Source organism: Stegostoma tigrinum, chromosome 8 (assembly GCF_030684315.1).
Source record: "Stegostoma tigrinum isolate sSteTig4 chromosome 8, sSteTig4.hap1, whole genome shotgun sequence".
NCBI lineage: Eukaryota > Metazoa > Chordata > Chondrichthyes > Orectolobiformes > Stegostomatidae > Stegostoma > Stegostoma tigrinum.
The window spans coordinates 36569490-36587579 of record NC_081361.1 but is presented as its reverse complement, the minus strand read 5'-3'; the positions used below and the strand labels follow the sequence as shown (position 1 = coordinate 36587579).

At 37.3% G+C, this 18090-nt stretch overlaps 1 protein-coding gene across 1 annotated transcript in view; it reads left to right on the top strand.

The window, feature by feature from the left end:
- aspm (assembly factor for spindle microtubules) overlaps positions 1 to 18090 on the top strand; it is a 67163-nt gene that overhangs the window by 19652 nt on the left and 29421 nt on the right. Inside the window, exons 9-17 of the mRNA XM_048539438.2 lie at positions 1245 to 1375; positions 4503 to 4678; positions 7098 to 7243; positions 7344 to 7429; positions 9154 to 9372; positions 12615 to 12828; positions 14398 to 14543; positions 15048 to 15176; positions 16276 to 16470. Coding sequence (XP_048395395.1) covers positions 1245 to 1375; positions 4503 to 4678; positions 7098 to 7243; positions 7344 to 7429; positions 9154 to 9372; positions 12615 to 12828; positions 14398 to 14543; positions 15048 to 15176; positions 16276 to 16470 — 1442 coding nt within the window. The remainder of the gene's footprint in view (positions 1 to 1244; positions 1376 to 4502; positions 4679 to 7097; positions 7244 to 7343; positions 7430 to 9153; positions 9373 to 12614; positions 12829 to 14397; positions 14544 to 15047; positions 15177 to 16275; positions 16471 to 18090) is intronic.

Below are 18090 nucleotides of genomic sequence, written 5' to 3'. Positions count from 1 at the left end.
AAAAAAGAAAGGAGAAAAGGTTTTATTTGGTGCCTTTCATGACTATCTGTTGTATTAAAGTGGTTTACTGCAAGTAAAGTTAATTTGAAAGTCTGTTTGCTTTTCTAATGTGGGAACTGCACACAAGCCAAAATTGTGCATTAGAAACTCCCATACGCCAATTTGATAATGACCGGTTTTTGTGATATTGATACAGAAATAAATGCTTGCCAAAGTACCAGCAAACAATATGGAAGGCAAACTGTACACTGGGTTTTATTGCAAGAAATTTTGAGCACAGGAGCAAAGATATCTTTTATTCAATTGCATAGAATAATGTTGAGATTGCATTGAACCATGATATACAGTTTGGGTCCCCTTGCCTAAAAAGAGGCATACTTACTATAAAGCAAATGCAATAAGGTTTACCAGATCTGATTCCTGGGAACACTGAGCTTGTTTTCTCCAGAGCTCTGAAGGATGAGTGGTGATTTCGGACGTTTCTTAAAGAGGTAGACAGCAGATGCAAGAAGGATGTTTTCCTGATTTGAAGTCAAGAACCAAGGGACACCAAGTCACAATGAAAGGCTAGCCATTTAGGGTTGAGACAAAGAGAAACTTCTCTGTTTAGAACGGTGAATCTTTGATATTTTCTAGGTCAATGTGTTGTGGAAGGTCTGTCATTAAGTACAGGTGAGGACAGAATTGTATGTGTAGATAGCACGGAATTATAGTGTGAGGTTGATAATCAGCATGTAGATCAAGCTACAGCAGATGTTTGACCTGTTCCTATATTTCACCTACTCTTCTTCAGAATGGTTCCATGGAATCTTTTACTTCTATCGAGAAAGCAGGTGGAGGTCTTGTTGACATTTCATCTAAGAGATAACACTTCTAATAGTTCAATGCTGTCAGCACTATGACATTGTGGTAGACTAGATTTTGTGTTTATCCTGGAGTGGGACATGATTTCTCAATTTTTTGAGTCGAGTGTGAATGCTACCAACTTAACCATGGCTGTGATTGATAACTATTAATAATATTCAAATACTATTAATCATTGATAACAACCTTAATTTGCTTGTTCAAATGCAATGGATTGTAACTAATGTATGTTGTTTACTTGCGAATGGATTAGATTTCCGTCTTGGATTTGGAGTTGCAACTCAATTAGTAGTGTAGAAATGCTGTTGGTACTGCATTGTGCCTTAACTAGAAATTAATGTAACAGTAAATTATATTGTAACTGTGTTTTGATTTTCTAGAGCACCAGGAGGTTTTGGCACAATTTACACTGAAGAAGTTTCTGCTTTTGGTTTGGTTTCTTGACTGCGCCAAACAGTCTAGGTTGATAGACCATGATCCATGCCTTTTCTGCAAAGATGCAGAGTTTAAGGTTAGATATGAAAAATACTGCTTTGCTACATGTACTCATTGAGTTTTTATCATAAATGTGTAATATGCATAGGTTTTGTCATAACACTTCCTGGATTAAAAAAAAATTGCAACAAGTTTTATTTTAAGAACACTATGCTTTGTTTTATATGGTGAGATTAGGTCACAAAATCATTCTTTTTTTATGACATCCTGTGTGATACCAACTTGGATGTTCTTTAACACCAGCATTGCAGTTTCTCCCTCTTCTTCTCTAATAAAGGGGTTAATTGCTGAGGTGGCGAGAATTTCAGATTTACCTGTTAAGCATTTGTACATAGTATTGCTTTACATGATTTCATTCCTTTTAGTTATTCAATTAAAAATTATGTTGTACAATATGTCTTTTTAAATTTTAAGTTCTAATGTATTACTCAAAAGTCAATTATTCTCCGTCCACTTAAAGGAAAAATCTTAACTTAATATGTAACGATTGGTATTTATATAGCACTATTGAAACATCCCAAGGCAGTGCTCAGAGGTTTATAAAACTACAATGCTGAACTGTAGAAGGAGATGTAATGGAGTATTGCATATAGTTCTGGTCCCCACATTACCAGAGGACGTGGATGCTTTGGACTGGGTACGGAAAAGATTTACCAGGATGTTGCCATTTTAGCTATGAAGAAAGGTTTGATAGGCTGGATTTGTTTCCATTGGAACACAGGGGTTGAGGCGCAGCCTGATAGAAGTTTATAAGATTGTGAATGGCATGGATAAAGTGGAAAGTATAAAGCTGTTTCCCAGGTTGGGGGGGTCAATAACTAGGGGACACAGGTTCGAGGTGCAAGGGAGGAAATTTTAAAAGAGATGTGCGAGATGAGTTTTTCACACAAAGGGTGGTGAGTGCCTGGAACACATTGCCAGAGTAGGTGGTGGAAACAGGCAAGGTAGTAGCAATCAAGAAACTCCTGGACGATTAACAAATAGGAATGGAGTAGAGGAATATGGATCCTGTAAGTGAAGACCGTTTTAGTATGGAAGAGCAAAATGTATTGGCGCAGGCTTGGAGGGCCAAAGGGCCTGTTCTTGTGCTGTTCTGTTCTTTTGAGGTATTACGGAAAATATCAAAAGCTTGTTCAAAGAGGCAGGCTTTGCAGTAGTAGAGAAGAGTGAGGCAGAAAGAAGGACATTCAGTATCTTGCAGTGTGATTGGAATCCTGACGTTAAGAGGTGAGAAATTATATTGGTGTACAGATATTTCTGAGCATTGTGGATCTGAAAAAAAAAGGGAATGGCCAAGAAAGGAGTTGAAAACAATTGAGAATTTTAACTTACAGTATCAATTAACTTAGGGCATGTAGGTCAGTAGATACAAGGGTTATGGTGAATGGAACTTATTGAGAATGAGGACATGAGTAACCAAGTTTTGGATAAGATTGGCTATTGCTGTTGGGTGAGATTGGCAGGACAAGGAAACATAATAAGGGAACTCCAATGGGAAAGAAACAAAATAGATTTCAGAAAAGCAGTAAACAAAATTAAAGACAAATGGAAGCTAATATAAAAATCACATAGGTTCAAAAAGAATAATGTTAAAAAGCCACTGTTAAATACAACTTAGATAACAAGGTGCAGAGCTGGGTGAACACAGCAGGCCAAACAGCATCGGAGGAGCAGGAAGGCTGACGTATTGGGCCTAGACCCTTCAGAAAATTTTTTGAAGAAAGGTCCAGGCCCGAAACGTCAGCTTTCCTGCTTCTCTGATGCTGCTTGGCCTGCTGTGTTCATCCAGCTCTGCACCTTATTATTTCAGATTCTCCAACATCTGCAGTTCCTGCTGTCTCTGATTAAATACAACTTACTTGAATACATGTAGCATCAGCAAAAAGGTTGATATTTCAGAGACAAATTGAGGTAAGTGGGTATGGTGTAATTGTCATTACATTCAGGGTGACCAAATTGGGGAACTGAATATCTAAAGAGATTCTTCATTTAGAAAGGGGAAAAATTGAGGTAGGTTAGCACTTTAATAAGGAATCGATCAATACATTAATAAGAATGGATCTCAGATTGAAGTATCAGATGTAAAATCAATTCAAGTGGAGTTAAGAAACAGTAAAGGGCAGAAAACATTGGTGGTAGTAGAACAGTTGTGGTAAATGTTGGGTATGGAATAAGTCAGATGTTGTAAAATTCGATGATTTCTGATAAGTTCCATTCTCTTCTATTATTTGTCTGCACTCTTACACATGGAACTGGGTACAATCCAACAAATAGTTTTTGATGTCCTACTTCTTAATTTACGTTCTAGCTCTCAGGATCTCATCACCCATCGTACCTGACTTGTCGGTATCAAGGTGGACAACAAGTAGTTGTTCGTTTCCCCACAGAATGTTGTTCTGCAACTGGTGTAACTGGTCTAATCCAGTTAGATTGGAATGAATGAGGCTTTCGGTAGCAGCTGAGGGTGGCACAGATGCAATATTACAAAATTGGAAACAATTAATTTTATTAGTGGCACAGAAATGAGGTTGGAATCTCATCTTGGTGAAATATGAGGCCAAATTTGCGAACTCTATATCAGCTGTGACAGTTGCCAAGAGTGGTGTCATTGTCTAGGGATGGAATTCTGTTGCAGCAACCAGAGACTAGTGGCTTCTGTATTCCCAATATTCCATTAAAGAAAACTTCTATTCTTCCACATGCACCACTGATGTGTGATAAACAGTTTGACACTTTAGAGATTGTGGACAGGTTGCGCAAGGTCCAGATAAAAACTGGGCATTGTCAACTTTCAAGTGAACACTGGCACACAGCTTTTTTTAGATGTTGTCATTGAGTAGTCATGTGTAACACAGTCATTGGAGGGGAATTGAGGATATGTACTTGGGGCACACCTGACTTGATGTAATAGGACTGTTGTCTTGAGGCTGACTGTGTATTTGTCATTTCCTAACTGATTATAGAACCCAGTATGATTTTACTACTTTCTTTTATTGAGAAACATTTTTTAGTTCTGTGAAAAATGTATTGGGTCCAAAGTAGTGTGTTCTGTACCAAAAATTATAGGCCATGTGCATTACAATATGATTTTATTTACCAGTCAACTTTGAACATTCTAATTTTAATTTGTCTTTCTTATTTAGACAAGCAAAGATCTGTTGCTTGCCTTCTCGAGAGACTTTCTCAGTGGTGAAGGAGATATTTCTCGTCATCTTGGTTACTTTGGGTTGACTGTTAACCATTTACAGACACCTCTCCATGAATTTAATTTTGCTGTCACCAATATAGCTGTCGATCTTCGATGTGGTATTCGTTTGGTGTAAGTACATTTAGCGATCCAATGGAATGATGGTGTTTCTGACTTTTCTCTGAAATCTGATGCATAGTCTAAAGTGTAAAGAAGTTATAAACTTTGTGGTAAGAGTAATTTATATAAATAGCATTACTGACTCAACAAAAGTTTAAATATTTTGTTTGTCTCAGTGTTACTTGACATTTTGGTGTTTTTCCAGTACTTTTCTCCTCTGTCTAATATTGATCAATATGTTTCTATCTTGTATATTTTTGATTATTGAACCAATCTCAGAACTTTGCATGTTTCAATGAGATTACTTATTCATTTAAATCTAGAGAATATGAGCTCACACTGACTCCATCTGACCTTAAAAGGCAACCTCCTGAACTCAGGAGTCAATCCAGGAACCTTATTGAGGGCCCGTTTAAGAAACCTGTAACCTTCCTTGGAGTCAGAGGCCAGACCCAAGTACATCCCAAGTGTCATCTCATGAAAATCTAATGTTTTAGCTGTACTTCCTTAATTTTATGTTTCAGGCCCTTGTATTGAAGATCAACATGCGACTTCGTCCTTGCTTGTATCTCATTATTTGCTGTACCTCCATGTTAGCTTTGTTTCTGATAAAACGTCAACCAAATTGTTTTGAATTTCAACATTTTGCCGCTTAAACAAATTCAAAAAATTAATAACTGCTATATTTCCGCATTATATACCTTCTGCCACCATTTGCCCACTCAACCCATCTATAACCTCAGCTTTGTTTGCAAACAGTTGAATTTCTAATCATTTTCATCTTACGTCTACAGAGTAGAGCCAAATACACTTTAGTGGCAGAGCATTTTCCCAGTGTCTGGTTGTTCTTCAAGGTGTTGGTTTGGTCAGTTCCAAAATCTGCAAAAAATTAGAATCTCCTGGGGTTGGAAGATGGCACTGCTGTTCAGAAAAGAAGGGAGTATACAGAAGAGCACGCCAGTTTGTCCAATGTCAGCCATCAGGAAAATGTTGGAATCATAAGGTGCTAGCAGCTAATTTAGAAAACAATAAAACCATACTGAGTACCAAGCTCATGTTATAGATGAAAAAATATTTATAGCAAATGTTAATCAGATGAAAGTGCCAAGTATGGTAATACAGATTGTGACTATTAGAGGCACAATCACTGATTTTCATAGCATCTAACAAATGATAGCTTGTTAATTAGAAGTGATCTATTTATCATGACTGTGTTTGTTTCCTGTCCGTTGGCCACTTCTCTAAATATGCTAACATATTACTCATAGTCCCACAAGTCATTATCTTGTGCAACAACATTTTCTTAGGGTATCCCATCTGATGTTTTTAGAAATTTGAAACATGTGGCAATATCCTGACTCATCGATACTGTTAGTTATTTATTCAAATAAATCTCTAGTAGATTGGCTAAATTTGGTTTTCCTTTTGTAATATGACTTGGTGCAGTCAACATAGTTTTACAATTTACTGAATTACCTGCTAACATATCCTTTATGATTCCAACATTTTCCTGACAGCTGACATCAGAAAATCTGGCCTACACTCTGTGCTACTTTTACTACCTTCCAATCCACTGGAACTGTCCCAAAATCAGCAGCAGTTCAGAGATCAAACTTTTTTTATTCACTCATGGGATGTGTACATTGCTGGTTGGGCCAGTGTTTGACTGTCCCTTGTTGCCATTAATGTGCTGTCCTTGTTTTCCCTCAATGGAATTGGTCATGTGTTAGGAACGTGAGGTCAAAAGATTTTTAGCAAATTTCGACAGTAGATTTGTAGATAGTGTACTTTGCTACTGAGCATTGGTGAGCATTAGTGATTGAGTATTTGTGGATGTAGTGCCAATCAAGCCCGTGCATTGTGGAACAAGAATCTCTGAAACTGTGCAATGTGCTCTGCCATTTGACTGTGGACTGTAACCTTGAGATGAAAAATCATAAACTCCATGGGATTCATCATTGTTTTGATGTGTAATTGCTACAGATTGTGTGATCATAAGACCTTAATGTGGAGTTCAACAAATGTTTGATCAAATTTACGTTGATTGTTTTGAAATACAATGGAGTAAGTGCTTGGTTTTTAGAGTAAATGTTATCTGATTTTGCTGTTTAATCACTGGATATTTAAAGAAGAAAGTGAAGGAAATCATATGGACGTTGCATTACTTTGCATTTTACCTAGCTGGGCCTTCTAATCTGCCCATGGGATTTTGAGGAACAAGTATTTTTTGAAATGATTAATTTTCCTTTGACTTAATGAGTGCTGTAAATAAGCAAATCCGATTAGTAAAGCTATCTTGAGAGAAGACATTGAGCGTTTCTTAATCTTGGACAAGCTTCCCAGCCTTGAGAATTGCTGACGATATATAATTCAGTTTGATCTGTTCAGTACAATATTTATGTTTTTTTGATTTGGACAATCTCTTTTACAGACGAGCAGTGGAGCTTCTCACACGAAACTGGAAACTGTCAAAGCAGCTAAGAGTCCCAGCGATTAGCCGCCTTCAAAAACTGCATAATGTGGATGTTGCATTAAATGCTCTTAAGATGCGAGGAGTCGACCTGAGAGATGAACACGGTAAAATTGAAATTCTGTAATTTGACTTGAGAATACAAAATTTTTAATTCATGATTACTTTCGAGCTCTCTTACTCTTTTTTGTCACTTTTGTTCATTAGGCAACGCAATAGATTCAAGAGATATTGTTGATGGACATAGAGAAAAAACCTTATCATTGTTGTGGGGAATCATCTTTGCATTTCAGGTATGTGTTTCTTAAAAATATAGCTGTTATTCTTCACGGATGGTGCAAATAGTCTGAAATTAAAATGGAAGAGTTGCTCGGTTAGTATTAAAATTCTATACAATACAAATTTAGGAATGTTTGTGACTTCATCCATTTGCTTTTCCCATCACTTGGGATATTACTGTCTCAACTGCAGAGAAAGGTACTCAGCTCTTTGAATTTTAGCTTGTATCAGCCTTGTAAAAACCAAATGGCCATCTAATGGAAAATGATTTGACTTGCAAGGGTGAACTGTTCAACAGGACTTTTTAATCAACCTGTTTGGAGATGTTACTACATACCTTTGGAGCAGGTGGAACTTAAACTTGGGCTTCCTGGCTTAGAGGTAGGGACACTACCGCTGTGCCACAAGATCCTTGACCTGTGTAACAGAGTTTGTACAGATTAATGCTGCAGCATCAATCTCGCCATCAGATAATGAATTGTTTAATTTGCATATGCTTTACAAGCACTGCCCCAGTGATCATGTGTACACTTGATTGAATGGATCAAAGGAACATTAATTGTGGGTCTTTATGTCATATTAAAGATAAAGGACAAATGTTTTTTGTTGAAGTGGAGCTGGAAATCAAACACAAAAGGAACTCCAACAGAGCGTGGCTTCAAGCAGTCATTTAGTTATAATTTGGATGTTAATATGTTGATGCCAACTTTTTTCTTGTTTTCAAAAAAACGCAGTAATATCCATATTATCAACATTTTTGTTTGAGATTAACTTTAAGAAGCGTAAGCAAACTTGAACCTATGTTTGGAGATTCAGACTCCCTCCAGATGTCTTGTGAATGAACAGCAGGTTTGGAGACTGTTAACTTGGTGGTTCTGCAAATTATTTCTATTCCTCACCTCCTTTCAAAAAAAAAATCAGGCAATTCATTCAAACTCACAGTAAAGATGTGAATGCTCAGACAAAAAGCCCAGTCCCATTTAACAAAGGCACCAAAGGTGAGGTTAAAGGATGATTTCCCCTGAGACCTGATCCCAGCTTCATTACTAGGTTTCTGTCTACCTACTCCCTCCTCTTTAGCCAAGAAGTGACTGAAATGGATCGTGAACACGTTCCAACTACAGCCTTCACCTGGGGTCCTGTTTCTGGCCCGGTTACCGGCTTTCTGGCTCCCAGTTCCCTCTGTTTTTGTTTTCATTTAATTTCCTCTGACTTCTTTCAATAAATTAGTAATGATGCAGACAAAAGTCTTCCAAGTGGTGGCACCGAGACCAATGAATGAAATAAAGACAACTTCTCCAAATACAGGCTACTCCTGTCCTATCCTTATCAGTCTTGGATTATGTCTCAGGAGAAGTGCAAGAAAGGAAAGGAGGAAACCTGTAATTTGAGGAGTTGGAATAGAGAGCATGGGAGGAATGTAATCTACTTATGGAGATGCAGCAGTCCCTCTTTTGCACACCTTTTTTGAGGAAAAATCTCTGCATCATATTCCCACTCTTTCAATGGGACAACTGTGCCTGCAATTGTTCAGTTCTGTTTGGACTTGGGAGGAACCATTGTTTCATACAATAGGTACAAAGCAACAATTTGTGAATTTTTTTGCTCCTATCCTTGATTTTCCACAGGTTACTTTTAAGGTTGCATGGCTAAATTTGCCTATCAGCGCTGTGTATTTTCAACAATAGTATGTGCTCTGGAAAATAATTAGTTTGATTGTGGTATTTTTTCTTCTTAGGTGGAGATTTTGCTGAATGAAGAACAGTTACAAGAAGAAATTGAATTCTTGCAAAAAACTCTGAGCACACGCCATAAACTGGCAGCCTTGCGTTCTGTGCCTGCACAGTCCCACTCATTAAAAGATCAAAACCTCAAAGATATACCTGAAAAATACAGCCCAAGAATCAAGTTGCTAATGAATTGGATTAATGCTGTTTGTAGATATTATGGTGTCAAAGTAGGTTGATCCATTCATTTTATCTGCAAAAATTATGAGTTTATGTGTGTCTTTTGAATATTGCTGTGTATAAGTGCCATCCTTCATCACATTGTAGCTGTTTTCATTGCTCAAGACTAGCCAGTGACTGGCAGACATTTCCATCACTGCAATCATGTCCTTAGCGAAATGTAACCTTGTTTCTCTCCCAGATCTGAGGTTTTATTTGTGTTCCAAATTTGTGAGCCACTGGCAACCTTCAACAAAGGAAACTGCTAATTTTAGGATGATGTTGAAATTCTAGGGATTAGTCTCATCTGTAATTCAAATCGATTTTATTTAAATCAATTTATTTATTGTTTTAAGTGTTTATTTTCTGGCCCCCTCCATGATAAAATTTCAAACTTTTATTGCGAGTAAATAGTAACTCCAGATATAATTACAATTAAGCAATTGTCTGAGTTCAGGTAGTTCCTCCATAAATTTCATGTTTCCGTAAATGTTAGTAACTGATCAGTTTATATTTTTGTATAAGTAATAATAGCTTGCTGCAGTAGCTGTAACTTGGAATGGTGGTCTTTTGAAGCGTAAGGGAAGAGCCAACCATTTTTAAACAGGCTATACTTTTCTTTGCATGATTAGTCATAAGACCATAAGACATAGGAGAATAAATTAGGCATTTGGCCCAACGAGTCTGCTCTGCCATTCAATCATGGCTGATAAGTTCCTCAACCCTGTTCTCCCGCTTTCTCCCTGTAACCCTTGATCCTCTTGATAATCAAGAACCTATTTATCTCTGTTTTAAATGTACTCAATGACCTGGCCTCCACAGCCTTCTGTGGCAGTGAATTCCATAGATTCACCACTCTTTGGCTGAAGAAATTTCTTCTTACCTCTGTTCTAAAAGGTCTTCCCTTTACTCTAGGCTGTTCTCTCAAGTCCTGGTCTCTCCTACCAAGGAAGCATCTTTCCAACATCCACTCTGTCCAGGCCATTCAGTATTCTGTAAGTTTCAATTAGGTCCCCCCTCATCCTTCTAAACTTCAATGAGTATAGTCCCAGAGTCCTCAAACGTTCCTCTTCCATTCAAATTCAGAAAATCTCTCAGATTTAGAGCGGAGAGTTTTAATGTTTGTTATACATTTCAAAAATATCCTACTAACCAGCAAGGCATGATTCTGAACCATGATCTGATCAGGGTAGTAATTGCCTACAGGATAACTTTTAGTTGTATTTCTGTGTTAAGCTTGTAAGATGAACAAATGGATAGGACTTTACTTACACGATTGTTGATAAGGGAAATCTTGTGTGTGAAGTCATACAAATCCTGATGTGTATATTGACTGGCCACCCATCTTCCCTTGGTCAGCAATGTTTAAGTTTTGTATAAATAACCAACTGGAAATGTGATTAGTGCACTCTGCCAGTGCAAGGAAATTGGTGCTTTAAGCATCTGCTAGATGAATTGTTTGGACATTACTGTAGTCAATGCCTTGACTTTGCCTTTACTTTTTCCCAATGTAATAGTCACAAAATAGGGACTCCCATGAGTCAGCAGGAATGTTTGACCTCTTCAGAGATGTTTTGAGACAGTTCCAAAGCATTCTTGACAGTTCTGTTTCCATTAAGTGCCCAATATTTTATTTCTGGTCCCAAGATTTGTTAATAGTTCTCATTCAAGGACTATTCCTCTTTCAACACTGCCACCTGCTTCGATGTATCTTATTTAGCTCCCAAATGGTTGAAGAGCAGGATAGACTTATAGAAGATATAATGAGCCAAGTGGATTACATATTTGCTGGTAATTATAATTTGTGTTGGTGTTACCAAACATAGCTAGAAATAATGATGTTACCACAAAAGATCATTTTGTGACCCATGGCATATGCTTGCATCAATGGTATTGTAGAAGAGCAAGATTAAGATTGTTTCTAATGCTTACCCCAATATTGAATAGCCTACTGAAGCTCACTGTTGTGACTCTCGTAAGAGGATTAACTGATGCAATGAGATTCTGGATGTTTGGAGAGGTTAAATGTAGATTTTGGTGGAAAAAAGATGCTGAATTAGTATTAGACAGAAATCTCATCAACTAAGATGAAAAAATTATGCTTCAAGATACTGCAGCTGCAATCAAGTTAAATATATACCTAATGACAGTGAAGATTTCTTTGCAAAATTAAATTTAAAGAGAGCATTAATTAAATGGAAGTGTTTAAATACCAAACGACCCTGTCTCCTGTAATTATCTAAGTTAATTTTACTGACATCATGCAAAATGGATTATTATTGGAAGTTAAGTTGGGAGACTGAAGAAACTCAGCTTGTGCACTGAATCATAGAATCCTAAGAGTGTGGATGCAGGCTATTTGACCCATCGAGTCCACACTGATCCTCTGAAGAGCATCCCATCCAGACTGATTTCCCCTGCCATATCCCTGTAACCCTGCACTCCCCAGGACTAATCTGCCTAACATATGCATCCTCAAAGACTATGGGCAACTTAACTTGGCCAATCCATCTAATCTGCACATCTTTGGATCATTGAAGGAAACCCACACAGACGTGGGGAAAGCGTGCAAGGTCCACATGGACAGTCTTGCCCAAGTCTGGAATCAAACCCAGGTTCCTGATGCTGTGAGACAGCAGTGCTAATCACTGAGTCACCGTGCTGCCCATTGTAATGCTCTGTGGAACAGGGAAAGCAAAGAGGAGATTTGATAGCTGTGTTTTAAATTATGAAGGATTTGCATTGAGCCAGTAAAGAGGAAATGTTTCCCAGGATATGAGTTAGTAATCTGAAGGTGCAGAGCTCAGGTAATTGATTTTAAAAAAAACCTTAACTTGATGAAAAACTTGCTTACACAGTGACTGTTTGTATTGGAGTTCACTGTCTGATAAGTGTGGGTATAGTCTCTCAATAGCTTTGAAATTGCTACAGTCAGTAGCTTGGAAGGAGGAATAATTCAAAAGACATTGGGCAGTATTATAAGAATGGGTTAGAAGCTGTTGTGATTGATGGGCTAAATGGTCTGCTCCAATGTTGCACCCTTGTATGGTTCTATTAAGTAAAAAACAAGAGAGATTAATGCTGACACTAATTCTCAAAGTGTTGGAGTTTTTAAGAGACTATTCTGAAGCGTGGTCAGCTCATTAGTTGAGAGACTAATATTTATAAGTAGTTTCTGAAGAAAGCCATAATAAAGATATGAAGTAACAATTAAACTGTACTGATTGAGTTATTATTCTACTACTTATTTCAGATTGAGAACTTCACAGTAGCCTTTTCTGATGGCAGGGTTTTATGTTTTCTTGTCCATCATTATCATCCTGGTCTTCTTGCTGGAGATGAAATCTGTTCGCGAACGCTACAGACGGTAGAATGTGCACGTCGTGGTACAGTGGCAATTGATACATCAACCAGTGATTCTGATGAAAGCTCTATTGATGTCATCCCCACAAACCTCAATGAGTCTGGTCAGTATTTTGAAGATTATGGTGACATTTTCACCCCCATGTTAATTAATATTCCTAGTAGGTGCACATTTTATTAGAAATATGTATTTACCCCCATTCATCTGGAATTCTACAAAACATTTGTTTTTTTACATGATGTAAAATTATTTTAAAAAGGAACACTACCCACTAATACCAAGCTGCAAGCTGTCCTAGTAGAAACTGGGACCAAAATTAGTTATAGCCTGGTGCCCTTGGGCCCTAAACTAGGACCAAATGAGCACAAGGGAACAGGCGCAGAACTGACAGGGCTCAGAACCTGCATCACCTTATCCTCAGCAAGCATTGGCCCAGACAGCTGGTGCTTTCTTAGGCCAAAGCAAAGACCTGCTTCTCCAAAGCAGATCTCCAATTCCCCATTCATTTCATATATGGGCTACTGTGCAGTGGACAAGGGTTGCTATGCTGAACTTGTCAATACTGGAGCTTTGACCAACTGGGAAGACTCTCTAACCCAGGGTATCCAAGCCATACTGCAGCCCAAGAAAATCTTACTCGCCAGAAGGTAAAAGGCCAGTCAGATCTGGCTGCCTGTGTGGATAATGTGGCACGGTGGGGGGGTGGGGCGGGGAGGTTTCAAATAGTTGTGTTCCCATGTGTCTTCTTTTTAGGTCAGGAAAGTTGTAGGTTTGTGAAGTGACATCAAAGAAGACTTGGCAACTTGCTATAATACAGTCTTGTAAATGACATGTACTGCTGCAAATCTGCTGTGATAGAGAGGGTGAATGTTTAAGCTGGTAAGTGGGGTATGAACTCTTTCTGAGATTGTGTTGATCTCTTTGAATGTTGTCAGAGCAAGCAAGCAAGTGGAGGACACTCATGTACATCTTTAGCCACGACTTAAAAGGGGCTTGTTAGATTTTGGGATGTTGGGAATCATTTTATGGTCTACAGAATACTCCTTCTCTGAACAGTTTTCTTATGTGGCAGGTCTGGTTCAGGTTCTGATTCCTTGTGCTCTGCTCCCCAGATGATACTAGGCAACTCTGTAATGCCGTTGAATATCAAAAAGATGTGACTAGCTTTCCTTACTGGAAACAGTCATTGTCTGGCAATTGTGATGTACATTTTACTTGATTAGTCTTGTGAGTAGGAAACTTTAGATATTTGCACTGTTTCCACCATTGCTGAGGTGTGAGGAAAGTCTGTTTTCACTGGCTAATGAATCAGTGATTTAAGAGCCATCAAGTTGATATGGTGAGATTCTAAGAACTTGTACGCATAGCTGAAGATTGAATTTATTTTGTACAGACACTATTACATGTTTTTCTAAACAAGTTGATCAATTTTGATGATAGAAATATGCAGTGACAGCAGGATAGCTGGATTACTTTTGGATTGTTCGAGCAGAGAGGTAACAGTCTCTCTTCTATTGTGTAATAATTCTGTGGTTTTTTTCTTGTGATACTAAGGTGAAATGCTGACTTTTGTTATAGTTATGTAAAAATTTACATGTGTATTTGAGCCATCTGTTACTTTTAGTGTTACATATCATAAGCCCCAAAACAGCATATTAATTTCACTTTTCAGATTCTTCATCAAGTAGACTCTATGAAGAACTTTTAGAGAATGAAAAGAAGAATTTTAATTTGGTGACGACTGCTGTTGCGAAACTTGGAGGTGTTCCAGCAATGATCCGACAAATAGATATGTCAAATACTATCCCAGATGAGAAGGTAAAATTTAATATCCTTGCCTTGAGGCGATAACGTTAAATAGTGTACTACCTAATTTTATAAAAAATGAAAACATTGTGCATGCTGTAAATCAGAAACAAAAACAGAAATTGCTGGAAAACCTCAGCAAGTCTGGCAGCATTTGTGGAGAAAAATCAGAGTTAACGTTTCAGGTCGAGTTCTGAGGAAGATTCACTCAAACCGAAATGTTAACTCTAATTTCTCTCCACAGATGCTTCCAGAACTGCTGAGCTTTTCCAGCAATTTCTGTTTTTCTACCTAATTTTTTAATTCTGCACCCAACAACATCTGAAGACTTATATGACTGCTGTTTTAATAAGTTATGTTTGTGGTTTAGTTTACGACTGCTGCTCATAGCCTATATGTTCAGTGCTAATTTAACGAAATATTCCAAATGATATTCCACCATGAACCCTCACTGAACAATTTTTTTGTAACTTTGTCACAATTGGTTTTCCACAGTTTTTAAAAATTATTTTACAGGTTGTCATTGCGTATGTTTCATTTCTTTGTGCTCGTCTACTGGACCTTCGAAATGAAACAAGAGCTGCCAGGATCATACAGGCTGCTTGGAGGAAGTACAAGTTAAATCATGAGCTTCAACTTTTACAGGTAGTGTGATCATCTTCTAGAATATTTTATTGTCACCTACGTTGTCCCTTTCAGGGCCCCAATAAAACTAACGTATGTGTATAGAGTGTAAGTTTTGCAGTGCATCTGACCTTTGCGCATAATTGTAATACAATGATATATGTTGAAACAAGCTAAACTTTAATAAAATTTACATTGTTAAATATTACCTTTATTGCGCCAGGTTTGCAACCAATAAAAAGGAAAGGAGATCATATAAGAATAAATTTTCAATTTCAAATGTATGGTCAGACAACATTGTTTGATAAGATTTAAATTCTTCTTCCAGTAATGTTCAATAGTGTTTTATGCAAGCATGATAATATGGCAATGACTTGACTGGTTGTTTTTTGTCATAATATTTCACTTTATTGCCATTGAAAAGAAAAAAAGTAAATGGTTAAATAAATTGTATGATTTTTGGATTGATTCTTTTACTGTTATCTCATTACTGCAAGCATCAGAATATACTCATGCCTACATTACTCTGAATTGTACACTTTTTTCTTTCCTTTATTACATTTCATGCATATTATCAAGAAATGACAATGAAGTAAGGATGCATGCTTGCAAATGACTGATGACTTATGCACAAAATGCATTTTGTCCACAATCCATTCCAGTTATCCTATTGCCATGGTTCCAGCCTTAGTTTTAATTAGTTCAATACCATGTTAACTTTGCACCAGTTGTGAGTTAAATTCTGGTTTATTGGTTGTTGTTGATTCGGCATTGTATTGCCCTCTGTCTTTATCTGTAGAGATGTCTTTACCTAGCATCTCCTTACATAGAGATGTTTTGTAATTCCATATTAGCAGAACATTCCTGCAATTCATTATTATGGCTTAATGGAATACCCAATAAGTTCAGGTATGATGTAGTACAAAGGTGTAAATTATTTAACTGCAACTCTACTGACTCCATACTTCTTCGCTCATGTCAGTTTAGATTAACGTATATGAATTAGTGCATTTTGTAAGAAGATAGGCATTCTTCTCCTTTTTGAAGATCCTGTGACCATGGCAAGCACAACCTAAATTGTAGATTTTTCTTCTAATTTGAAAATTGTACTGTGTTTTAGGAAAAAGTTCAAGCTGCCTGTGTCATTCAAACAGCTGTGCGTAAGTTCCTCTGTCGACAGCACGTTAAGAAGGAAATAAATGCTGCTCTTGTTATACAAAAGCATTGGCGTGGTCATGTGGCAAGGAAGAAAGCTCAAACAATGATGATGACAAAGATGCAAGCAGTGCAGAATGAAGCAGCAACACTTCTTCAGGTTAGACTGATATGTTACATGACGAGCACAATTTAAGACCTAAGTGCTGCTACTTGTATTCCACTTGTTTTAGATGGTACCTTTTGTAGACATTTATGATTTTCTTTTATAGTAGTAAGCTCTCAGAATTTATCTTCAAGTCTAGTCAGAAGTAGTAATTGAGTATGGTCTCTCATTTGAGCTGTACAAATCTTTACAATTCCTCCAACTGGTTCCTATCAGCCATAAAGACAACAGCAGGATATGTCAGGCAACACCATCTGCAAGTTTCCCTCCAAACCACACAACATCCTGATTTGGAATTATATTGCACTGTCACGAGGTTAAAACTTTGGAACTTCCTTCCTAACTGACCTGTCTCAATCTGGGCACTAACTGAGTGCTTTGAATTTTGATTGAAATGAGGTGCGCATGGTTTCTCAGAGTTGCCCAAGAAGAGGATATTTTTTGGGGAGAAAAAAAACAGTTGAATGAATATATCTCCATCTCAGAGGTTCCTTCACGAATTGGAGTGAACATTCAGTGGGGCCTTGACTTTACATGCGTTTACTTGATGAATAACAAAGGCATAGAAAAAAGATCAGATATATTTGATACTTTGGGGCCTTCCATTTTATCCTGATTCTGATGTTCTGTTATTTATTTTGTTGGACTACAAAAGAAGAAAATATTATTTTTTGCTCCAGTACCCCAGTAATACCCAGATCTAATGAAATGAGTCATTTTGCCTGAATTCTGTTCCCTTGGCTACCCAGTGCTCGCTTGCTGAACACTGATGCAACATAATGAGATTTTTTTTTCCGGTGGCTTATCTTGAACAATGAAATATTGACTTTCATTTTGCTCTATACCAGGTACCTTGGCTGAGATTTGTCCAAATTACTCAGATTAGCATAATTATGAATCTGGTGTGGATTGGTATAGATAACATAAATAGAACACTGGTCCTACAATGAACAGTGCAGATCTTGGTCGTTCTGAATTGCCTGTTATTTGTTCAGTAGATTCAATCTTCCCAATTTATTAACTGAAAACTTTAAGACCCTGAATTTTAGACACAACTTGGGTTTAGATGAAGCTTTTTTTTAATAAATGCAGGCAAAATCTATGATCTTTTCTAGCTGTATTAAACATGCAAAAGCGATACAGGAGGAAACCATCAAATGTACTTCTTTCTGATACATTGCATATGGACTGCACTAGCAAACAAATTTTATTTCCTGCAACACCCCTTTATCAAATTCACTAATTCTGAAATCTTGAGAGCAGTGAATAAAAATGCTAAAAGGAAAACAGTTTGGACAGAAAAATGAAATATTCTTCATCAAAGATGATCATGCAAGCTTCACAGTATCACAGTAATTTGAGAATTAATTCAATAATTTCAGTGAGCCAGCAGATTTTCTATAACTTGACCTTCCTCTCATTTAGCTTCCTTTGTTGCGACTTCAGGGTACTTTGCCAACTACTTCAGTGAATGATTCTTAAACATTCTTACATTTCTCATGCAAGAAATCTAAAAATGGGTACTGATCTGGTCTTTCCCTTCTTGGCCCTGCTAAGACTCGAAATTGAATTTGATACCTTTTAAATGCTGCTATAGAAAAAAATCGTCTAAGG